The 25,926-nt window shown below is 35.5% G+C and overlaps 1 protein-coding gene across 1 annotated transcript; it reads right to left on the bottom strand.

Annotated features, from left to right (window-relative positions):
- Window positions 1-1,142: 1,142 nt before the first annotated feature.
- Proc-R (Proctolin receptor) lies at window positions 1,143-25,501 on the bottom strand. The gene is made up of 8 exons (XM_068298507.1): window positions 25,130-25,501; window positions 5,205-5,685; window positions 3,780-3,952; window positions 3,003-3,119; window positions 2,604-2,900; window positions 2,311-2,495; window positions 2,037-2,240; window positions 1,143-1,979 (listed from the first exon to the last, which is right to left on the bottom strand). The coding sequence occupies exons 2-8, from the start codon at window positions 5,411-5,413 to the stop codon at window positions 1,503-1,505; spliced, it is 1,662 nt and encodes a 553-aa protein (XP_068154608.1). The 5' UTR covers window positions 5,414-5,685; window positions 25,130-25,501; the 3' UTR covers window positions 1,143-1,502.
- Between the last annotated feature and the right edge of the window lie 425 nt (window positions 25,502-25,926).

The following is a 25,926-nucleotide window of genomic DNA, read 5'->3' as shown; positions in this document are numbered from 1 at the left end:
AAAAACTCCTAACATTGCGTTTCTGGAACTTTGTGAAACCAATTTGATATCTCATTTGAATACTTTGATATTAAAATATTGGTTCTATCCATTTGAGTTATACCTTTCTGAAATCGGTTAGTGACCAAAATACAGTCTTAAAAGATTTCCGATTAACCGGAACAAAAAACACATTATCTTTTCGACTCGTTTTTGGCCAATTTTCATTCAGCTTCCAATGGAAAGTGATCTTCTTCTAGCTGAATTAATGTGGCACTGATTAGATCTTCTAGATAAACTTTAACTTTTAGCTAATTAAAATAGTTCATACTATTTAAGTAGATCTAACTACTCATCTGTTCAAACTGTTGAATACAATAGTTTTGCCATAATAAAGCCAACTATTTCTGTTATGGTGCATGTATCTCCAAATTTACTTGTTAATTAAGTTATGCTTAACTTTTGATCACCATTGATCACTGATGGATCGCTTTTGTTTGGCAAACATTTTTAGCCTCAAGTTTTCATGCAATTGGTAATAGAGATGGCAAGTAAAGGGAATTAAAAGAAATTGAGTTGGTGTCTTCCTGCACCTTCAATTATCGGCTTAGTTCAAATGCAGCAGCTGTTAGTTTGGGGTAACGTCTCTTTGTTTTTAGGTTTGGTTCGCATTCAATTAGGCATTGGTCAACCTATTGCATGTATAGCCATAGAACACATACATACACCCCCCACAAACACACACACACACACACACACACACACATTGTCAACACTTCAATTATCGCAAAAACAACCTTCGGCTATACCGGCTATCTTATAACTGAATAAAACTCGTTTTGCTTTTCATCCGTTTCTCTATTTTTTTCATTTTGGTTTGTGTTGTTGTTATGTGCTCCTCTTCTGTTTTGGTTGTTTCTTCCTGGTCGTTGTATTGTCGTTCTTTTTTTTTTTTTTGGTCCCTGGACAATTTGCCAGCTTACCACCCACTCTCCACCCCATATGCCATTCATAGTGCTGTTGTCTTGGCTAAGGCTTAGCCACAAGGGAGCAATGTCTGCGTCTAAAATCAATATTAGCCAAAATCGCATCTAAGGCTTTGAAAAGCGTGTGTGTGCGTGTGTGTATTTCCCCCAGCCATCATTAAAGAGATCAAACTAGGATTCTAGTTTATATATAATTATGTTTTTGTATTGTATGTAATATTTGTTTATAGTATATATAATAGGTATATATTGTATATATTCGATGCCTAGATCAACAATTATGTTTAGGATAACTTATATAAAACTATAATCATCACATTATGGCACAATGTATCGTATGTAAATATCAAATCAAATTTACTTTGTCTACAACATGGAGTAAAGTACAGTTAAACACACACATATGTACATACACTAGGGAGTGGGGGATCGGGAGGAAAACAATTTGATTTATAATTAGTTCGATTCGTGTCTTCTTTGCATTCTGCATTGATGTCAACAAAAGTCAATCAGTCAGTGTGACAGTCGGCCGGTCGGTCATGATATCAAGCGACCCATTGTTGTTGATTTGTTATTATTGTTATTGCTGCAACGATTGCGGCGCGTACTCGCTGTAGTTGCACCCCCGCCGCCACCCTGATGATGTCCATTGCCATCGATGCCATTGATGTGCGTCAATGTTGTATGTGGCACATAGTAGAGACTTGTATTATTGCGTCCATGTCGATGACGATAGCGATATCCAGTGATTAGTTCGCGCACTGTCTTACGATATTTATCGGACAGCACGCAATATAAGAAAAAATTCGATGCGGCATTAATAGCGCCCAGCAAATTGCATACATTTCCGATGATTCGTTTAATGTTATTCTCAATGTCGGCAAAACGCTCCACCACCAAAAAGATGGCCCATGGCAATTGGCAAACAATAAAGAGTAGGACAACAGCGATTAAGGTTATGGTAACACGATTCTCCTGCGATACACTGCCCGTCAAGCCGGATGCGGATTTACGCTGCAAATGAATCAAAGATTAGTTTCAACACTTGACCATAAGACAATCAAGTCTTACCTTTGCACGACGTATGCTATTGGCATTGGTTAGATCACCACGCACACTTTTCGAGCGATGCACTAACAATATCAGAAACGAATTGAATGTGGCCAATAGGAGCAATGGCAGCAATACGAATAACAAGAGTGTAAATAAACTCCAAACGTCTTGATACATTTCATTTGCACCCAGGTGAGTCAGCTGATCCATATACACGGTTGTCTGAACGAAATGTTTGCCATTAAAACATATTATTACCTCACTCTCCTCTACACTCCTCTCCTCTACTTACATTTTGACAATATTCGGTAATATTAAATGCATATGTATCATTTATTTGGGCATTGTCAAGTTTATCTGAGAATTGCAATAAACTTTCGGTGACCACAATCGGTTCGTGCTCTTTGGTGGCCGGGCCAGTCATATCCACAGATGCGGGTGTTGCATGTCGTTGATATTGCCTATGTGGAATGTTTACTGCGAAAGAATCCAAAGTAATGTCGAGGAGAAGAAAGAGAATATAGTAGTTAAGTCGTTTTTGCGGTAAGTGTAAGTGCCTTTTGCTTTAGTCTCATTTCAACTTACCTGGTTCACCATCACCGTTACCGCTGCCACTGTCCCAACTCAAACCCAAATCCGTTTCCATCTCTGTAGTCGTGTCAATGTTGCTGGGCTCCTCGAGCCAGAGACGTGAACTTTTTGTTGTGGTCACTGACATTGAGTCATCGTTGGTTGCCGGCGTGGGCATTGAGGGTATCGGCGATACATTGGCCAGTGTCAGATTGCATGGCTTGTAGGCGCCATCAATCAAATTCCAGTCGACGCCAATTTTATGCTCGAATGGTGTGGATAGCGTGGACAGTAGACAGAAGAGCGCCACAGCTGTCAAAAAGCGAAACGAAATGCACTCAAAATCGAAAAATACATACAACGCATATTGATTTTGTTTTTGTGGTTTTCTTGTTTTCTTTTTTCGTAACTCACCAGCTATCACCTTCTTGGCCAGCGATTCCGTGCAGAATGTTTGCCTCTTGAGCGGATAGCGTATCGCTATAAATCGCTCGATAGTAAAGCATACGGCTATGTAAATTGAGATGTATGCTATATGGAGAGTAAAAAAAAAAAACACACAGAGATACAGTGAAAGACAAAGTAACCAAGCAAGAGAGAGAGAGAGAGAGAGAGGGAGAGAAAACAAGCGAGTTCCGTGACGTTGCCATTAATAATCCTTTTTTTTCTCTCGTACACAACCAAACTAACCGGGCAATGCAACCAAATCCACAACCCACTCCACTTCAGTAATTTCCCTGTCCAAGCCAAAAACAACAACAACAACTACAACAACGCATTGTATTCGCCTGTCAATTTATTCAAAACGTTGTTGCCGCACGCTAAACGATTGACGTTCATCCATTTGAAGAGTCCTGCAAAGAGCTGAGCCTCAGCTGGTTGCCATCATTTTGTGGGTTGGCTTCTAACTATAAATTGGTAGCGCTTAATGAAATTGATGCACCACCCAACAGTAGCAACATCAGCCGCAGGTGCTAGACCAATTGATGGCCAAATGCAACTAGAACAACAAAAACAACTCCAATTCATACAGATAATGTTCAACTTGAACAGATTTGATGCAAGAGCGTGCCAATACAAAACAAGAAAATCATGATCTTGAGGTCGTGAAAGGGTCCACCATGTTTTGTTAATTTTTATTTTATTTGGTCTTCTCCTTCTACTCCTCCTTCTACTCCTCTTTGCACTTACCACAAACATCGCATAGCCATACAAACAGTCCATAAAGCCTCCAATAGATCTCACAATGATGTTTCACATAATCGTAGTGTTGGAGTGTTAAAATTAATTGAAAGGTCAGGTATGCAATATCCGTAATTGCCAATGCCGTTAGATAAATGTTCGTGGTGCACCTCATGCGTTTTCTACAAAACAACAAACAAACAAACAAACGAAATAGAAATGGTGAATATCACAAAATGACCAAGAGAATTGCAATTGCAACGTTTGCGTTTCAGTGCAAAAAGCTTCCCACAAGAGTAATACAGTGGTTCGACAGATGCCCAAAACACAAAGATACATACATATGTATGTACATACATATATCCTTAATTTCTTAACCGAAAAAAAAAACTTGTCCAATTCCAGTCCATTTCACATTTCAGCCCAATGTGCAGTCATTTTAGTTGTGTTGTGTTGGCATAGACATTAAATTGCACAATTAAAATAAACTGTTGACACTTCTATTACGTTTCACAAAAGGGAATTTGTTTTTGGAAAACGGGCCACGTTCAGATTTAGATAAACTTGCTAAATTTTGAACTATTATCGTGTGATACCTATTGGCTATGCGGATCATTCGGACATTATCTCCGAAATGTTTGGACTTTGATGATTTTCGATTGCTTTAAGATTTCAATTTAAAGCAATTTGTGATGAAACTCTTTCAAATTAAAGCTACATACTACTAAAATGTTTGCGTAGAGTATAGAAATTCTATGGAAAAAGGGCGAATCGGGGACAATTGTCGCCATATTTTGTGGGGAAGGCAGCGAAAACCTTTCACCGAGCATAACCATTCGCCATTTGCAGCCATTTTTCGCTTGCTCCTTCAATCTTTTACACTCTACAAGGGTGTGCAGGTGTGTGCAAATGTGTGTGTGTGTGTGTGTGTGTGTGTGTGTTATCAGTGAAAACCATTTTTGCATTTGGCACGTGAAATTGTTGTTGCTGGTGTTGTTGATGGTACGTGGCATATATTTGTTGCTGGCGCTGCCGTGTTCAAAAATTATTTTAAAGTGCAGCTTTGGCTACAATTAAATGTCGTGTATAATGCGTTGCGTACCTGCTTCGGTTACTCGGTTACTGGTTGCAACCGCCTCTTCCACCACCCCTCAACCCAAAAACAAAAAAAAACGAAAAAAAAAAATGATTGTCGATTCGTACAGACGACAGACACAGGAGTAACAGGGACACGGACATGGAGTGTAACGGGCACACGCTCGCAAGCATAAAATGCATAAAATAACAGTGCCCAATGGCCACGCCCATGCCATTTCCGAATCGGGTGAACGTAATCCAACAGTAGCAGCCGCAGCAGCAGCAGCAGCAGCGGCAGCAACAATAACAATAGCAACAACAGCCATGATGATGGCCATGGCATACAAGTGCACTTACCGCGTCAAAACATAAATGCTCACTGAATTTCCCAATAGTCCAATAACAAAAACACACGGCACCAAAATGCGTTGAACAACATGCCGCACTTCCGCCACATCCGCATCCGAAAACATTACGCCACCAGCGACAGACGTTGCCATCGTTGGGATTGTTGGCTCCGGCAACGGCATACCAGTGGTTGTCGATGTCGATGTCGACGTCATCATAGCTGCAGGAGCAACTGCCACCTACCACCTACTACCACACGTTCACGTTCCTCGTTGTCGTCCTACTCTTCTTCCAGACTAGTTTAGTTCAGACCAATCCAATCCAGTCCAGTCCAGTCCAGTCCAGTCAAGTCACTCCAGTCACTCAGTGTGGAACTGGGCACTTGAGCTTGTTGATTTCGATTCCGATTCCGTTTGCAATGTCGATTTCTATTGCACTTTTGTGGCAAAAAAGAGCAGCTGCCACGCCCACTTCTATTTCAATCTAACAACTGCAAAGATACAACAACAACAACGAGAAGAGATGTTAATTAAAAGCAAAAAAAAAAAAAAGAAATCACAATGGACATTTTAATTAAGGTAGATGAAAAGTCGAGAAAATTTAATACATAAACTTTTAATATATATAGTAGCATTAGCCGATTCGATTAGCTGCATATTATTTTTAATTTGTTCTATAAACTATTATCTTAAACATCTTCAAGACGAATTGAAGCTTTAACTACTTACTGAAACTTAAGTCTTCTTAAGTGGGGTAAGAGGGAGCGAAGGCGAAACTTAATAGGGTTGCATTACTGCTCGCTAATCATTCGGTGGCATCTATTTGGAAGCAACCCATCCCATGGATGGATCCAAATGATTTATGGCCCGCATGGATTGGCATTGATATTGGATATACAATATGTATATACAAAGGGCCAAGATGCGAATTGTGTTTTTTGCGCATTTTGCAACTGTCATGCGGATATTTGCCTTGAATTACATTTCGACTTGCACTGACATTCACACCCAAAACAGACCAACACCCACCTACACACACACTTACGCACACACAAACTTATTTATTTGGTTTTCAATTTCGTATTTTTTCTCCGCCTTTTTTTTCGGCATTTCTCGCTCTTTTGCTTTTGTTTTAATTTCCAATTGTTTCGACCAACAAATTGCGCGTAAAATAAAACTTGAATTGCTCTGGCAGTGAAGCCTTGGGAATGTGAATGGGAGAGAGTGAGCTTACGTCTTGGCAAAGTAAAGGATATTTTGAAAAAAAAGTGTTTTTATTGCACTTTCTTACCTTTAATTTACTTTTGTGTTGAGCATTTTAATTACGGGGCATTCAAATAGAAATGCCTTTCAGATTTCTTTAAGATTAAAGATTTAAAAATTTGACTTTTAATACATAATACATACAGACTATTTTGATTTGCCACCGTGTGAATGAATGAATAAAGGAATGAATCAATGAATGGATAGATAGATAGATGGATAGATGGATGTTTGGTTGAACGAGTGAATAAGCAGAAAAGAGAAAACAGAACAGAAGAGAATAGCATCTCGAATGCCTTGAAGCAATGCAATGCATCAGGATCCAAAGAGCAGGAGACGGCAGGAGCGAACTCTCCCGCCGACCGACTGGCTGGCTGACTAGCTGGTTTGCTGGCTGACTGCCTGACTGGCTGACTGACTGTGTTGGCCCATTGCATTCCGCGCGTTTTACCGTCTGCGTTGTTAGCAACCGAACCGCATGGCCCACTCACATACAAAAGCCTTGTGTGTTCCTGCCGCTGGTGACGTGGGAATTTTCTTCATTTTTTTTGTTTTGTTTTGAAGCTGCCATTCTTTAGCAACAGCAATTTCCAGGGTGCTTTGTGGGTATGATGGGAAATTTTAACGTAGAATTTTCTCAAAATGTGATCTACAGTGACTCAAGTCAATCATAACTCCCCAAAGAATTAGTTTATCTGAAGAGAATGTAAGAATCCTCTACCCAAGTGACTGTATACTAGTGTTATCCTTGTATTCGAATTGAAATATTTGAGTTTGAACAAAAAAATAAAACAACATTGATATACCTAAAGGTTTTCGATGTTTGAAGTTTCTTTTTCTATAGAATTTTCCATCAGAAACAAAATATTTAGTTTATATTTTTGAGATTCCAACAAATGACTAAGCGAGATAACATTATTGGCATCCTATCCTAAAGGATTCTATATACGAGTAGAGAAGAAATAAAGTACAAGAAAACCTTATGAAAAAATAATAATAATTTAAACTTTAACTCGGATAGTATTATATATAGTATTATACGTCCCAGTACTTTTCAAATTTCTGCCTTATTGGTTATTTTGTAGCCTTAAAAAAGTTTAAAAACTTTTAATTATTTTTTGCAATCAATTCATGGATTATTTGTATAACGAAGACGAAATGGGAAAGGCAAAGCTGCCTCGACGTCGAGAAGGAAGAGCTCGGGCTGCAGTTGACTTTTGGGTCTTGAATGCTTTGGGCCATTTAACAAATTTAATACTTAGAGCATTCCAATCACCAAATAAAACTAATAAATTTAATTTGACTACTGCATTCGAATATTCATGTTGCTGTTGGTTTTCTTACTCATTTTGACAATATGTCCCAGGACAATGTGTCCAGGACAATATGGGTTTATATGTTCCACGATAAAAGAACGAGTTTTGGATTTTGAAGCATGCCTTACATTTTTTCCTTTGTCACCATTTGGAAAATACAAAAATATTTTAGGTAAATATCTTTCTAATCTGATTGAAATTAAACTCTTAAACCTTTTAAGCCTTCTCAAATAAGATTAATTAATTAGTTTTACTTTTGACTTTAGTTATTGTAATGGGTATGAAAGACGTTTAACCCATTTTGATAAATATGACTTCCATTGTCTACCTTTTCACACTTGTCGGCTGTCCCTTATCCTTATGGTGAAATGCGAGAGTGTGTGTGTGTCTTTCAGACACAACAAAAGATGCCTAAATTAGCACACACATACACACACGCACACACACACACACTTGCAAACTGTGCTACGTGCAAAACGTACAACAAGAGAAGCCGAGGTTTTTTTTTTTTGGGGTTTCCTTTTTATCCTTATATCGTGTATATATAGCAAGTATGTATGTTCTCATTTATGTACATATATACTCTCATATATATGTTTATATATATTTTTGCCCGAGCGCGTTCCAGTTTAGTTAGCTGGAAAGATGCAACAACAAGAAAAATATTTTTTCCTCGACATTTTTTTTTTTTTTTTTTTTTTTTTTTTTTGCATAATTAGTGAGTGTGGCTCAGTCAAGTGGCTGTGCCATTTTCTCAAGCTAAGCCCAACAGCATCAACAACACCACCGAGAACCACCGGCAAGCCAGCAAGCAGGAGTCGAAGCAAGAGCCGGAGCAGGAGGCAGTAAGTTTGCCTTGCTCCTAATTGGCAACTAACTAACAAAAGAAACCTAAAGAAGGTGCATACAGAAAAAATTCGACTTTAAAAAATATTATATTTAAAACACGATGGCCAATGGTTAAGCGGATGAATGTAATAAGAATGGGGATGGGTTGCATTTAAACAACATTTAAAATAAATTTAAATTGAAAACAAGCCAGGAGAGTTGCCCTCTCTTTCTTCCACTTGCTCGCTCTTGCTCTATCTCCGTCTCATCAAGTTCTCGTTGGGGAGCCTGGGGATCACATAAATCCATGGGAGTCCTACTCCAAGTCAACGGTATTCTGTGTTTTCTTCTCTTGTTGTGTTTGGTTTTGTTTATCGTTGCAGTTTTTTTTTTTTTTTTTACCCCCCACTCTGCACCTGCTCTTCTTGTGCTGTGCATCTCTTTACCTGGTCCTCGTATTGTTTTTTTTGCTCTTGTGTCTCTGAAGTTTACCCCAGGCCCGGGCAAAAGTGGCAACAAGATAAAGTCAAATAGTTACAGGAGTATCATGCCAGGAAAGCTTGGCTAACCCCAGTCAGTCAGTCCGTCAGTCAGTCAGTCAGTTGTCCTCTTGTCTGTGTATCTGTCTGTCTGTCATTACTTCAGTCTGTCATTCTTTTAGCTTCACTGCGAGTCCTAGTCCGAGTCCGAGTCGGACTCCCAGTTCATGCTGCAGTCGGTTTCACTCACAAGGGTCCGGTGGCAGCTACGCTTTGTGGCCGTGAGCAAACTAAAACACAGTTGGTCCACTTGATAAACGAATAGATATCCTTCAAAACGGCATAATGTAATTTATTTAAATAACTCTAATCTATTATGGATTTGCTTCCATGAATGGTAGGTACTTGTAATCTGTGTTCTTTAGCCTATGAATATCCATTCAATTAAGAAACAATTTATATTTATGATATCAAAGGAAATCAAACACAAAATTCAATTGAGTTGCAAAATGCATTTAATGGCAAAAAAAAAAGAATGCAAAAGAAGTATTCAAATTCTTCGACAATTTGTTCCCACTTAAACCATTCAGCTGCAATCAATTAAAATTCTTTATACCTATGGCCAAGTCCAACATACTCAATACATACCAAAAACTTACCGAAAAAGAAAATAGGAATAAGAAAACAAGAAAATAAAACCAAAAGGAAAGAGCAAATAGTTCTGCAGATACTTTTTTGCATTTGATTTTCAAGCTGTGTTCCATCTCCTGCTCGGACTCCCGGGCATGGAAGGGGGCGAGAGAGAGAGACAGATGCGGAGAGGCAAAGAGGGCATGGGTCATGGTGAGCCAGCATGCTGTGACAGCATATCAACTTACACAATTTCTTTCACTCTCACTGCCCCTTAAACTCATGCCATTCCATTCCCAACCCACACACTGATGGCAGACAAAATTGCATTTCGCTCAAGGTGTGGACCAGGTCCAAACAGTTAGTTGGCAGAATCTTCATTCCGTCCTTTCTATTCTATAGCATTTATAAATCGTGTGACAAGTACGGCGGTGGAGCGTGAGAAGAAAGTGGAGAAGACATCGTGGCCATAAAACTTAAACAAGTTATTTATGCACACGCGTTGCGTGTCCTCTATCAGGAATCGTTTTCAATTGCAGACGGTGTCGACTGCCCCTTCAGAGTGTTTGTCTGTCTGTCTATCTGTCTGCTTGTCGATCTTAGTGTGTGTGTGTGTGTGTGTGTATGTGTATGTGTCACCCTTGCCTGGCTGCCTGTTTGGGCCTTAAGCTATCAACATGGAATGCAATTTTCCAAACTGTCTATTTTCTATGCAAATTCACATTTCTTGACGCTGCGCTTTGCGTTTTCTTCGCACTAGTTTTCCCTTTCTTTCCCGCTGTCTCACTCTCTTTCGTTCTTTCTCCTTCTTGGCTCTCTACTTCCACCAAGCCAAGCTTCACATTACTCGAGGAAAAATAACAAAAAAGCTGCAAAATCATTGGAAATTATCAGTGTTGGATCCTCATTTAGGGGTACGAGACCGAAGTAAATTTAATTTAAGATCTATGCCAAATTTAAGCAATATCATTTCTAATTTTGTTTGCTCTTCTGTAATTTGTTTCTTACTTTTTGAATTAAAGGGTATTTAGAAAAATGTGCCGCATAAACATGCAAATGAAATGTGTTGCATAGTTTAGGGCAAGTCATGCCACAGCATAGAGTTTTTTTTCTACACACATGTAAAAATATGTAACTGTAGGTAAATAAAAATGCTTACGACAGATTTTCCATATTACTTTATGAAGCTGAAAGTTTCAATTTTACCTGCTTTCAATTTTTTGTATAACCTTGTAGAATATATTATAATATCAGACGGTTGCCAATAACCATCTCCATCTCTAAGTGATAACTCAATTAGAAATACTTGTAAACTGGAAACTCGTTACTGATTGAGATCAAGTTTGACAATTCGACGGATCGAACCACTATACCATATTAAACCAGTGCTGAGGAGCATAAATTAAAAGTAATCAATGATATCGATGATAAGCAATCGATGTCATTAGTGAGAGAGTTTTTTGGCGTCAAGTCGTGACTTACGGTGTGTTCCTCGTAGCTGCTCGCAAAGAAGAATACACAAATTTAATAGTTAAGTGACAAATGTGTACTAAATAATGTTCAATAAAACCGTATGAAACACTGAGGAAAACGGCCTACAAATTTGGAGAGAAAGAAGACAGAGACTGCATTCACTGCGGTCCCACATAAAGAAAATGTCTCAAAATTTTTGCCGCCAATGTACATATATAGCTGCCATAGAATTCAGTGATCAAGAGATCTTCTTTATTGAAAAATATTTCAGTAGAAATATAGAAAAATCTTATTAAAAAGAAAGTTTTCAAAGTATATAAAAATCTTAAAAAAAAAAGTTTTATAAATAAATTTCTTTCATTAAAATTTATTGAAGGATTTGAAATGGCATGCTCTACAAGGATATATGAACTTCGGCACAGACAAAATTAACCGATCCTATCTCACTAGCATATTTTATAAAGATACTCCAACTTCTTTGCCGACATTCTTAATCTCACGTAGGTTATAAAAGGCTGAAATACCAAGTTACATTCAAAAGCTCTCATACGCACAGCTTCTCAGTCTGATCAAGAATATAAATACTCTTCTTCTGTGCATTAAATTCGAAAAATATTGAATTACAAATATTGATGAGGTCGCTGTAGTAGGACTTGAACTTGCCTCAATATTATCAATTTAATAGAAGAGATGGAAGAACGGTTAAAAAGTTATTTATTTACTATCAAAAGGGACAGACATAAATAGATACTAAAGAAATTACTTTTTGTCTGTTTGGCATTTTTCAAAACTGTGGAATATTAGTTGTGAGATTTTGAAAATTCTTGTTCACTGATGGGAATGATGATATTAACGTAATTTGGTTAGTTTCTAGTTTCTGATTGATGACACATTCGCATCGCAATCGCATAATCTTTCTAGTTCGCTCATTTAGTCAGCTCGTTGCTGTGTGTAACTTTCTCTCTCTTTCACTCACTCTGTCCATGTCGATGTTGCCACAAAATCAAGCCATATTGATGGGTAAGGAGAATGAAGTAAACGCGTTCAATGAACGAAAGAAGGGGAAAGAGCGCGCGCTTGGAGCGTAGCTTTTGATTAACACGTTGTGGGTAGACCACATGCAATGGCAGAGGAATGAAAAAAGGGGAGAGGGGAAAGAAAAGCGAAAGAGAGTGAGAGAACAAAAAAAAAAATAGGAAGGAATACACGAATGAGAAAGGAGATCAGTGATTATTCGTTTGGCGATTTTGCAAGTTGCTTGTATTGTGAATCACAAGCAGCCTGACATTGACAAATAGTGGGGCAAGCACCTATACACACATAGACACACACAGGCACACGCACATTGAATGGCACTCGCACACACACACTTGAACAAACACACATACGCACCGCAAGCCGCAGCAAAATGTGTTGCATACTTGCGGGCGCAAATTATTGCTGCAAGGCAAAAGCTTTGCCTGCTGCCTGCCGTTTGCTAATTAACAAAGCACTTTACAGCTAGCAGGGAGCACAACAACACACACACACAAACACACTCACAAGCATACAGAGTTTTCTCCCGCTTTAACTTTCCCCATCTCTATCTAACATACCTTCTCTGCTCACTTGTCGGCAAATGCAATAAGCAAGCGAAACCCTGCAAGGGCCGTCTATGCTAGAGTTTAGTACTAGTCTCTCTCTCTCTTCTCTCTCAGTTCTTCAGACTGCCTGTTGCTGTTGTTGCATTAATTAAATTTTATAACGCCATCGTTGTCACTGCCCTGTATATGTGTGTGAGTGTCTGTATGTGTTAGTCTTACTGTCTGTGTGTGTGAAATATTAACACGTGACGCAGAACGCGGCAAATTGCATGGCGCGTTGCATAATTTGCCACGACAGCAACAACGTTTAGAATTTCTCGTAAAATTTGTGCTGACTGTCTTCGTGCTGTTTTATGTAATACCCTGCAATCAATGAGTATATGTCTTACAACGTACAAGAAAAAGAAATCTCTTTTCTGTATCATCTTCATTTTGATGAAATAAAGTTTTCTAAAGTGTATTTTGTCATTAGTTACCATTACTTTTACCTTTTTTTTTGATTACTTTTACCTATCTACGAATTTACAACGAATATTTCATGCACTTTAGTCTTAACTGGAGGCAATAAGTTATAACCTGGCAACAGAATTCCAGTTTATAGTTAAATTGGTAGTTGATTTCAAATTTCAATAGTGATCTATGTGATAATAACTCATATATGATCCAAACTGGCGATATTTGGGCTGATATGAGTTCAAAACTTTGTTGATGCTCAACAATACTTACCATTAGGGCAAAAAAAACTAAGCCAATGTGATAATAAACACAATTAACTGCAATTTCCACCAAAATCGTTATGGATAAAAGCAAAATAACTTTACTAATTGCTTATAAATGGCCCCCTATTGAAAGATATTTGCTATTTGATATCTGTCGTCTTCTACTTATTTGCTACTCTTCGCATTATTATTTGCGGCAATATGATTATTATCAATTAGAGCATTGCCTTCTCAACGAGCCGCAAACTAAGCGAAGCAACAAACCAACGAAGCAGTCAAGCAGCGCACCAAAAAAATACAAACAAAATACACAACAAAACAACGAAGAGAATTAAAAGCAAAACGCACAAAACACAAAGCAAAATGAAAATTTTAACAATTTTGCAAACTCTAATCTGCGCGGCAATAAAATGAAAATGCTGCTAGAGGATAACACTCAAACTGTACGCACACACACACACTCATTGGGGTTGCAAGAAAAGTTACCAAAAAAAAAAAATAGCCCTAGAACTTCATGTTATATCCTGGTAAGACGCTCTTGAATATTAAGAGCAGGATCGTACCTGAAAAATAAGTTTGTAGGATGTCCAACTAAAAACCCAAAATAAGAATGGACCATTTATAGTGTAATAAACCTTTTCACAATAGGGATTGGACTTTATCGATACATGATACATATTAAAAGAAAATAGAGAAAGTAAACAAGACTAAAACGTAATTTGTAGTTTTCTAAGGAAAGCAAATTTTAAACAATTCATAAACTTATTATCTTTTCAATGTTAATGTTAGTAACTGCAATAGAAAACATCTTTTGTAAAACTCATTTAAGAAGAATTCTAAATTGCCCAAAAACAAAACATCAAAAGGATCTTCAATTTATCATGGCAAAACTTTGAACAAAATCACAAAAACATGTGCAGCTTAAGACAGTTACTTATCGGACTATCCTATAAAGTTGTATAGTTTGCCATAAAGTGCTTGCTCTTTTGGTAATAAGTTAAGTTTCAAGTCTCTTATTAAGATTTTGTTTGTTTCTATGTTCTTAACAATTCTCAACATTCATCATTCGGTTAGCTGAAAAAGAATAAAATAAGTCTAAACTCGGAAATGTAACTAACTTTAACCTAAAATCAATAATAAGATTACAACATTTGAGATTTTTAATCATCCATCATTTTTGAGAACGTTTTATAATTTGTCGTAGTCAAAACGATGACTTAAACGTACAATAAAAACCCCAAGACTGTCTTGGAACAAGAACGTAGAGATGGACTTGAATTCATTTTCATTATGTTAAATATTTATTGCCTTTGCCAGAATAATCTACTTACATTCATTATAACTAGAGATACTTTTGAATTAGCTCTCGTACAGTCCCATATAGCGTTTCACACCATCAGCAGCAGCAGCAACAAAAAACGTAAAAAGACCAAATGAAAAAGAAAACAAATAAAAAGGAAAGAAACGTCACGACAGCGCGCAAAGCGAAAAGTGTTTTTACTATATAGAGTGTATATATACTATGTATGTGTATGTGTATATATGTATGTATATAGCAATGAGAATCGTGTTGTATTTGTTGGCTCTGCAATGTTGCTAACTGCGCTGCGTTTATTTAGAAAGTTATTTTCAAGGCACGGACAAGGCATCAGTATCAGCGGCAAGTTTAACGTCAGTTTTGCCAGCGATGTCGACGTCGACGTCGACGTTTGCGTCAGCATCGGCGACTTCCAAAAGAAAGCAAAACCAAGTAACTAAAAATAAGCTGAACCAAATAAAAACATTGTTGCACATGCTTCCCAGCAAACTAACAAATAAAAAACCACTGGAAAACAAAACAACAAAAAGAAATGCGAAATGTAGACAAAATAAAAACAAGCAACAATGTTGTTGTCCAGCACACGTACTGGGCGGTGAGGGGTGGGGTCAGTTGACGATGGGTGCAAAACTTTTGAAGAATGACGAAAAGTTGGCCCAACACCTCGCCTCATTAGCCATACAAAAGATATGCCAGCAACCAATTCCTATCCCACCATATACCATTTTTGGGTTTCCTTTCTATCCTCTTGCTCTTCTTGGTCATCTCTACCCCCTCTATTCTCCTGTAGTATACTTTTCTGTGAATCCCGCCCACCTCTTTTGAACTTGTACATATGTACATACATAAATTTTATCCCAAATCCGCCACATGTTCTGCATATAGTCCGCGACCTGTTAATAATATTATTATTATTATTTGGCCATCATTCTGCTGCCAGTCAATTGGCCGTTTCAATTTTGTTGATTTTGTTTATAAACAAAAAAATACGCCAACAACAACAACAATAGCAGCACACAATTTGATGTAGCTCATAAAATTCGCCTGGAAAAACGAAAAACACGCTCTGCAAATATTTGTAAGGCTTTCAAGTAACAAAATATTCGTGTATCTTTTGTATTTTTAGAGAAGCACAAAAAAAAGAACCTGTATACCTACGTATGCATGTATGTATGTATGTGGGTATGCATGTATTCAAACCCTGTATGTACACACATACAGTTCGAGGGCTCTACCATAAGTTTAAGATACAATTAACTCTATCCATAAGACAGTTGAAATTGTTCAAACCGAAAAGTCTCGAAAAAAAAAACCAATGGAAACAAACTTACGAAACGGCCTTCGTGTATAAAAAAATAATACTTAATCTATATATGTATGTATGTATATGTACATGAATTTTATACATACGTATACATACGTATATATAAATATGCTTATTTTTTCTGGTAAACAAATTATGTATGCGCAATGTTGGCAAAAATATTAAATTTAATCCAATGAGAATGAATACAGTGTCAATTAATTGCAGAAGTCCGTTGGGGATTTTTACCAATGCCCGGGTATCGGAACTCACAAATTGTGCGGAGGTATGGCATAAGTGGCGTAGAGGAGGAGGCGGAGACGGGCAGACCATTGATCCGTACATAAGGCGAATGGTTTTATGATGTCTGTTGATATGGTTGATTCTGCCGTTTTACCTTACGTTGTTTGCTCTGTTGTTTTATTATGCGTAAGAGATTATAATGGAATTAATTACGTATACGCACAGGTGGACAAGTGAAAGAAGTGAGAAGTGGTTTTCAGCTACTTAATTAGTATGTGGACTGTTCCCAATGCTTAATTGTCTGGTTACCTTTTGGGTTAACGATATAAATGTACAAATATATTCATTTTATTTTTTGTCGAAAAGATCTACTTAACTTGAGATTAAGCTGAAGTAAAAATTTAAAAGCAGTTCTAAGCATTCTCAATTGGGAAGAAGGTGAATTGGTAGAGTTTTTTCTTTTTAAGTTTAAAACATTTATAATCTAATTTTAAATTTTAACTTTTACTCAATACTTGCTTATATTTTCTTGTATTCCAGTTGAATTTGTACTAAATGGGCACAGCTGGACATTAATTGAACATTGGTGAGTTCTAGATTAATTGATTAAATTAAAATATTGTAAAATCAAGGAAAAATATATTCCTAAATCATTTTAATTTTATACATTAAGATTAACATTACTCTATTGAATATCCTCCGAAAGATTGTGCTTTTGGTTTTTGGCCTAACGAAACGTTAAATGTCACTTTAATTCGATAAGATTGGCATGTCAGGGTTGCCACTGTGATTATTAAAAGATTGATAACCATGACCATGAGTGATTGATATTAAAATTGACCATGAATAATTGATATTGACATAAATAAAGCGTTAGAGCACTAACCATACAACACATACATGGAACAAACGTACGATTTTTTCAACCCCAGAGAACTTCGGGAAAAATCCGAGTTGCCAAATCGATTTTTAAGTAATTGACAGGTAATTGATATTGAAATCATCATGGATCTAGGATGCGAAAATACTAAGCAGTCTAAGAATACGCTTTTTGAAACATATAAAGAAGTTTCTTAAAGCAAACAATTCTTAAGTTGCAAGGCATAATATATACGTTTCCTGGTGCATACTTTTGGGAGCAAACATTTTCCCCCTTTTTCTTCCCGCTCCTAGAGTCGCCTATGTAATTGACCATGGATCATTGGTAATGAAATTAATTTCTTTATTTTTTCTAATTTCTAATGTGTTAAACAGAGTAGCCAAAATTCAGAACAGTTTTATCTGAAATTTGATGTGTGTATATCAAATTTGCATAATTAATCAATTAATGTCACATTTAAGTGGATCTAACTAAATTCTTTTTTTCTCTACTATTCATATGGCTAATGTGAGTCGAATCATGGATAACGTCACGTGCATAAATTTTTGTGATTCATTTTGATTTTAATTTTTAAGCCATGCACGTGCGTCGACGTGCCTATGTATCGTTTTGGGGATGTCCATAGATACATATACTATAGTGTACATGAATGTCTGTCTGTGTGTGTGTGTGTGTGGCTGTAAAACCTAATGCAGAAGTGTATTTATAACGTTTTTTCTTCTTTTTTTTTTTTGTACGGAGGGCAAATTTAATTTGAAAATTCATTTTGTTTGCCAATTGAAGAGAGGGAGAGAGAGGGACATGTCAATTATTGAATGCTCATTGATTTATTACATTCGAATTTTCGTTTTAATGTCCATATTATATACTTATTTAGTGTGCACTATTTCATATATATGTATGTACATGTATCGCGATTTAGATTTACGTGACATGAATTCTATGAGGTGCATATAAAAATATAGAAAAAGAAAAGAGATTACAAGCAAATGAAATTTCGTTTAGGCAAGCAGTTATTAATCAATTTTATACACAGTAAAAGTCAGATTTAATATTATGACATTGCGTAATGATTCGTATAATCAATTTGTAATGATTTCTGTTAAAGAATAACTTTTAAAAAAACTGATCGTGACAAGTTTAAAATATTCTAAGTAATAGTGTATGTTGAGTTGGTCTAATTAGAAGCAATTTTTATGTTTAGGCCAAAATTGATTCACAATCTCTGTGTGGCTACCAATTTAACAGGATTGACACCTGGTTTAAGTGTGTGTATGTATCTATGTATGTGTGTTTGTATGTATGTATGCGTTACTCATCATTTTGCCTATCCATCAAATTGTAATCACTCTCAAGCAAGCTAAACGGCATTGAGCTGTCAAAAGTTTTGCTCATCTTTCTGGTTTTGCTTCCATTTTCCATATGAGTTTCCACACTTGTTGTCCATTTCGGATTCAACATTAGTCAAGAACTGATTCGGACTGGCTGCCCACCTAATAGATGGACTTACCCCATTCTTTCTCCTCCTCCTCCTCCTCCTCCTTAACACTTCCTTTCACACACATGAGTTTGTCTATCCATTCTGTTTCTCACCTGCCATTTGCTTGCATTTGATTTGATATTTTATGTCGTTTATGTGTCACTTCATTCTATGGTTCGCTTTTATCGCTTCTGTTTTTCATTTTCCGTTTTTTTCTTTCTTTGTTTTTATCTCTTAGCTTTTCATTTGTTTTTGCTTAAAATTTCAATTCGTTTTTGCCGCATTTATTTGACCATTTGCATTTTTATATAGGTTTTAGTTTTTTCATTCTCTTTTTTTTTTTTTTTTTTTTGGGGACACATTTTATACATTGAATTTCGATTTTAAACTGCCAATTTAAGCGTTTCTCGTAACGGCAATGTATTACATTTAGGATTAATTACATTGTTTTGCATATCCAATAACCATTTAATCAGAATTGTAAAATTCAAGTAATGAAAGTAAATTTTGCTAAACTTTGCTTAAACGAGGAATCAAGGAAATATTGATAAATCGATGAGATGAAAAAAATTGAAACACGCTACGATTTATACACACATTTATAAGTTGGTATCACTCTTTAAGTTACTTTTATATAAAACAACATGTATACTTAAATAAAAGATTAAATTTGATTAAATATGAAATCACCCAAAAAGTAATGAACAGTTTGAATGTCAGTCACGAAATGATGAATATAATTAACAATATTTTAGCTGCAAGCACTAGCTCATAAAGACAGTTCATGTCTATAAGTGTTATGCCACTGCCCTAAGATAAGTATGTATGTATGTGTGTACACATGTATATGTATATATGTATATTTTATTTTATCAAAATTGGACTGAACTTGCATTGTGTAGTTTTACTTGTCTTATTTACTCATTTTTCCATGGCATTCAGTTCTTTGTCAATTTACATCTCCCGCAGGGTGTTTTAACTTTGACAGTAGCTGCTGCCACACAACTGCATAGACAAAAAATGAATTAAAGTAAGTTGTCGCACTGACTTTGATATACCATGCACCCTAAGAACAAATATTTAATATTTTCTTACAACCACTATATTTAGTATCTTCTATCTAGCAAATGAGCATGCGGACGATTATGATCATCAATTACAGTGGATCCACGTTTAACCAACGTCCTGGATAACGAAAGCATTTCTTTGGGAAACAAAATTACGCACAACGACTAATGAGAAAGTTGAAAACCTTTATTATGTTGGACGAAAAAACAGGGGAAGCCCCGTATTCACTTTATATTGATGTTCAGCATGCAATGTAGCTTCAAATTTGTGAATTCGATTAACGAACGAACATAACGAACCCGTTGTGGTCTTTAACCAAGGGTCCACTGTATTATTACCTAGTAAGAAACGTTTCTATGCAATGCATAGCAATTTTTAATTCTATTTCTATTAAATTTGCTACATTGATACATATTAAAACAAGTATTAGTGTGCCAAATTTAATTGTGATAATTTCCATATTACCTGTGCGTATACTTAACAAGTCCACGGAGTCTATAGTCTTGGTCTATATACCAAATTTGATGCCACTAACTGCAATAGTCTTTGAGATCTAAGTGACTTGGCTTTTGATGCTGATTAAGATTATATGTATGTATGTACTTTATATAGTCAGAAGAGCTTACTTTCGCCTGCTACATATGCAAATTTTGGTGACTTTGATATACCATTGCAACCTATGGATGCATGGTATAAAAAGAAGGGAGAAAGAATTGTAGAGCCATAGAGAGGAATGAAAGGGGCAATTTCGAAGGCGTATACAGCAGGAGGGCTTTCAATTAAAAATCAATATAAATTTTAAGGGCATAAAAATAAAATTGAAATAATGGCTATTTGTTTATTAAATTTTTGGCATAGCCGCAAGTACATATGTACATACATACATACATTTTAAAACATTTGGTCAATTGCATTTTACATGGCCTGGCCCAATGGAACTCAATTTCAATTACACACACACACACACACACACACACACACACACACACACACACACACATACGCTCAACCATTATAATTTCCATTAACATTCAAGAAACGGAAATGCATTCTCCATCACTTGAATCTTGAGATCTGCATTCCTGCATCTAACGGTGCGTCGTCTATCATTATCAACATTGCTCACAAAGTGAAGGGGGAAAGGAGGATGCGAGGGGCCAATGTGGGAGACAAATTGAGAAAGCAAGAATAATATTGAAAATGTTTTGCTTTTCGTGCTTTTCATCTTGAATTTGTTTTGTTTTTGTTTTGGGTATCTACCATGTATGCAGATGTGATATGGCTATGGGATGGCATTTCGGTGACGTGCGCGCTCAGAGATCGCACAGAGAACGTTGCGCATATAAATCTATTTTGATTCAAGGTCGCCACATCATCTGTTTCTATAAAGTACAACAGCAACAACAATAACAACATCAACAAAAAAAAATGCCACATAGAAGACAAAAATAATAAACTAAACACAACAACCACAACGAAATTCAAAATCTAGTATATAGAAAATTTTGGTGTATTCATTTGTTCGACATTTTGTTGATTGGTATGACTTTTTGGCCAACGACACCATACAAACAGACTCGTTAACAGTAATTAAAGATTTATAATTATTATCCATCGTTATCCATTTTGAAGCCAGATAAATATACTATTACAATTAACTATCTAAAAGATTGCATTGGCGAGACCTAACTATCAAACGAAGAGATTGACAGAAATGAAATGTAAATTATGTTATAAGTTATAATATGTTGTTTTTAATATTTAATCAAAAATATTTAATAATCATCAATACTTTCTTATACAGTAACAAAAAAATTGATTATCCAAATGAATTATAGTTGTAGCACTACCTCCAATATGAAAATTTTATAAAATAAAAGCAGAATTTTAAGTATTTTAAATGTAGTTTCAACAGTTTAACTATTATACTTTGCATCATTAGACTAAATATAGAAACGAAAGATTAAAAGATTTGCCAATCTGCCAAACGATTGAGAGATAGAAAATCCTTCTGTTCGTTTAAGCTAATTTCAAAGACCAAAATTTATGACAATCTGTTTCTGTTTGCATTGAGAACTTATTGCCCATTCTGTAACCTTCAGTTAATTTCTATACACTCATATCATCCATTCTGACAATGATGTTGTTGATGATGATGATGATGATCTTACCGAACAAAAGACAAGCGAGTCGAAGTCGTGTCGAGTCGAGTCGCACCACAAATATGGTTCAATTATTCAATTGGCCAAACAGTCAAGTCCCGAACAATGATTATATTTATTAGATGCGGGATTAGCTTTGAGTATATATCCACATATACATACCGAACAGTGTATATGCATGTATATAGCTGACTATGAGGCGAGGCTATCATCACTTAACATACATCTCATTTCTCCCATTGTGGGAGTATCTCCCTGTGTGTGTATGGGTGTGTGTGTGTGTAATTTGAGTGCAACCACATTCAAGTGGAAATGGGTATTGTATTGAAGATGCTTAATGGTAATTGAGTTGAGCATGCATAAAAATATAGAAATACACATACACACACACAACAAACAAATAAACGCACATGTTCAATTGTTGCGTATACGCAATGTGGTCAAAAGAAGTAGACGCAAAAAAGTTTCCGCAAAAACAATCAAAGTAGGAATAGAAATTCGAACTCTCTTGTCTTTTGTTATATATGTATATATGTATGTGTTTGTGTGGTATACATATGTGTATTACAATTTCAATTGAAGCAAAAAGAGAAATTCAAATATATCAACATAGGCATATATGTAAATCCATAAACAAACATACATACGAGGGTTTCTCATATCTTCATCAATTTATTTTGGAGTTTACGTTGAAAGTGAGAGACAGGCAGAAGAATAAAATATAATACTAAATGGCAATACTTCTTTTCACTAGCTAAGCTAATCAAAATGATTCTCAAAGAGTTTATTTTCTTAAGAGGTTCTTCTTACTACAAACTTGAGTCTTTTATAAAATTTGTTTATTATAAGAACTAAAACACCCGAAGAAAGAGATGTTAATTTGATGACAAAAATTTATTAGACTGGCCCTCGGATATGTATATATGTATCTATATAGATATATATTTATATAAGTATATAGAGATATCAGAATGTCTCTTTGGACAACATTTTAATAGTCGCTTTTCGTTGTGCCTTTTTGTGGCCGCTCTTCACAGAAAATTCACTATGCAAATGTAGCGGAAATACCCAAAAGAACGAAAGAAAAAAAAAAAACCTGAAAAGAACTATAACCAATTCTCTTCACACAGACACACACACACATACACACACACGAAATCTCTTATTGACATATGCCATACTATATATATATATTTATATGTATATATATATCGTTTGTTTCTAAGTTCCAGCTCAAGTGTGCCACTCGAGAAAGCAAAAAGACAAATATTCATACACTTGACTTCAACTTCAATTAAATAAAAGAGGAAGAGAGATGAAACGAAAAATTGAATTGAAATACCTTGAAATATCTTTCGATCTGTTTGATTACTTCATTGATGATGAGCATCATCTTAGCTTTTGTTAAAGTTGATCAAGTTTATTGAAGAATCACATCATAACTTATCATTTGAAATTTCACTTAAAATAATAAATAAATAAATTAGAAACACACAGAATGAGAAACAGAATTCATACTTTTAGAAATATCTTTATAAATATTTTACACTATATATACCTACATACATACATATATCTTCTTTTTTTGTTTTGTAGCACACGAGAATTGCTCACACGAGGCAGGCGTTATTATGTATATGCTAAGTATGTCCCAGCATGAAATCAAATAAAACAAATAAGCACGAACTATACCTATATACATATATAAGTATGTATGTATATGTATATGCAAATTTGTTGAAATAACCATGGCCGTAGTCAAACGTTCGATGTACAGGAAAGACAACTCACTTTCCCATTGAATAGTATAGATAGACGGCCAAGCAGAAAGACACTCGAGTTGATTCAATTTTCATAAAAATCATAAAAATTAATTTTAACAGTGATGAAACTTGTTTAATTTTATTTCAATTGATGTGAAATTTATCCATGGGGAATAAGAAACAAATGAAAAAAACTTTATGTAAAGTTTATGTCTTGTCCTTGATTGTCGATCTTAAGCATGTATCCCGCCCACTTATCGCTTAAAAGTGACATAATTTTAACAAATTGTTTCAATTTGAAAGTCATTTTCATCACTGAGCACTTTTAAAGCATAGAAACTGCTTTTCGCCTTAGTAAAATCTTATTTTTTAAATTGATTTTATAGTGCAAATCTTCGAATCTTGTATAAACCTTTTCTTTGCCTATTTAGTTGCAATTCTCAATTAGTTCAAGTGTTGAATATATCTACAAAATGGCAATTCCATAACTCCATAACAATGACATAACTCTACAAATAACTTGTTCCTTCTCTTTTTCAATCTCACTCCAAAGATTACCTTTGAGCCTGATTTTTCATATATATAAATTTATGTGTACCAAATAAACATATCCTAAATGTAATTTAAGTAGTTGTTGGGATCTGCCACGTTCGACTACTAAATCATACATGATTTTGGTTTAAATTTATAAAAAGACCGAACAAAAGTTTTTTCGACAAACATCAAAACAAAATAGATTAGAACTTTTTTTGAGTTTTTCTAATAATATGAAAAATTAGAAGTGTTTTTTGTAATACTCAATGTTTGCTTGGTAAAATGATCATTCTAAAATATTAAAAATCCTTTTAATTAAAATATTAAAAATAACTTTTTTAGACAAAAAAAGAGTTTAAAACACGTTACTTGGTATAAAACAAATTATATAGAAAGACTATGAAATAAATTTCTCAATAAAAAATGCAATTAGAGGGAAAAAACAAGGAAAAGAAAACATTTGATAAAGGTTTCAATCGATTCTAAGCTTACCTCTTTTATAATTGTTTGTTAACAGTTTTAGCTTAACTAGGACAAAACTACGGCCATGTCTAAACACATCGATTTGGATATAAGTATAGGGGAAAAAAAAAGGCGACAAAAAATAGGAACAAAAAGTATCAAAAATATTTTTGGCAATCAACGTTTGCTTTCATGTTGCTTTTGTTGCAATTTTGTATTTATTTTCTTTCTACTTTGTTATGTTATTCTGTGAGATTTGGTTGGTCTCTGCACTTCCGACAACTTCGAAGGCATCATAAATCGTAAGAAATAAGCACATAGTAAAATGCCGGCTAAGAAAATTAAATGATCGATATATCTATATATATAAAATGTGAAACTGAAATAAAAATTAACATAAGGAGACAGAATTGAACGGTATTGATACTTGCATTGTGAATAACTCCCTCAAAGTATGCTAGAGATTTGCATTATATTTTATATTCAGGCAGCCACTCTGAAGACTAGTTTCGTTTCACTTTCAAGTTAGATTTTACGATCGGTAGTTTCTATAGATTTTATACTTTTGTATACATTTTGGCATTTGCCACACATGTTGTTACACTTTGTATTTTAATTACACACGCCACACACTAACAGACACACCATTCCGATCGATCGGTTCACGAAACACGTTAAACAAAAAACAAAAACAAAAAATGACCACACACAAAACAAGCAGAGGCAGAGCCACAGAGACACCTTAAAGGTAGCTAGATACCGAATGGTAACCAAGAACGCACGTAAAGATCAGCAATGTCAGAGCATCGCAAAGAGACTGACCGATTGGCCAGAACAGATCGTGCAACACCACCAGATGACACTATGTCGGATCATGGCATGGACGAAGGGGGGGAATGAGGGTGCTGATAAATGTTAGTGGTTGGTTCAACAAAAGCTTTAAAGGCGCTAAAACATATTTAAATACCAAGTGGATGACTCGGCTAATATCTGTCTAATGTTTACAGTTAAAGCTTTCCACTAGATGGCGCTATGTAAAGCTTACTCGCTCTATTTAATGACTTTTCAGTGAATGAATGTGGCCAAAATAGTTTTCAATTTTTAAGAAACATCGACAACAGCTTTGCAAAAATTCATATATGTGAAAAAGGATAACAACTGACGACACCAACGTGCCGTGTAAGCTCTTGCATTTCACTATTCCAAACAGAGTCGTGGGAGTCAGGAA

The sequence above is a fragment of the Drosophila tropicalis genome, unplaced genomic scaffold, assembly GCF_018151085.1.
Source record: "Drosophila tropicalis isolate 14030-0801.00 unplaced genomic scaffold, ASM1815108v1 contig_867, whole genome shotgun sequence".
Classification (NCBI taxonomy): Eukaryota; Metazoa; Arthropoda; class Insecta; order Diptera; family Drosophilidae; genus Drosophila; species Drosophila tropicalis.
The sequence above is the reverse complement of the archived record's forward strand: the minus strand, read 5'-3'. Positions and strand labels throughout refer to the sequence as shown.

Excerpts from the sequence above, each read along its gene's own strand:
- Proc-R (XM_068298507.1), bottom strand. The coding sequence starts at position 5,413 with ATGATGACGTCGACATCGACATCGACAACCACTGGTATGCCGTTGCCG. Across the intron at positions 3,120-3,779 it reads ATGGCTATGCGATGTTTGTG|CATACATCTCAATTTACATA; the intron begins GTAAGTGCAAAG and ends CTCTCCATATAG. Across the intron at positions 2,901-3,002 it reads GGCCAAGAAGGTGATAGCTG|CTGTGGCGCTCTTCTGTCTA; the intron begins GTGAGTTACGAA and ends GCTTTTTGACAG.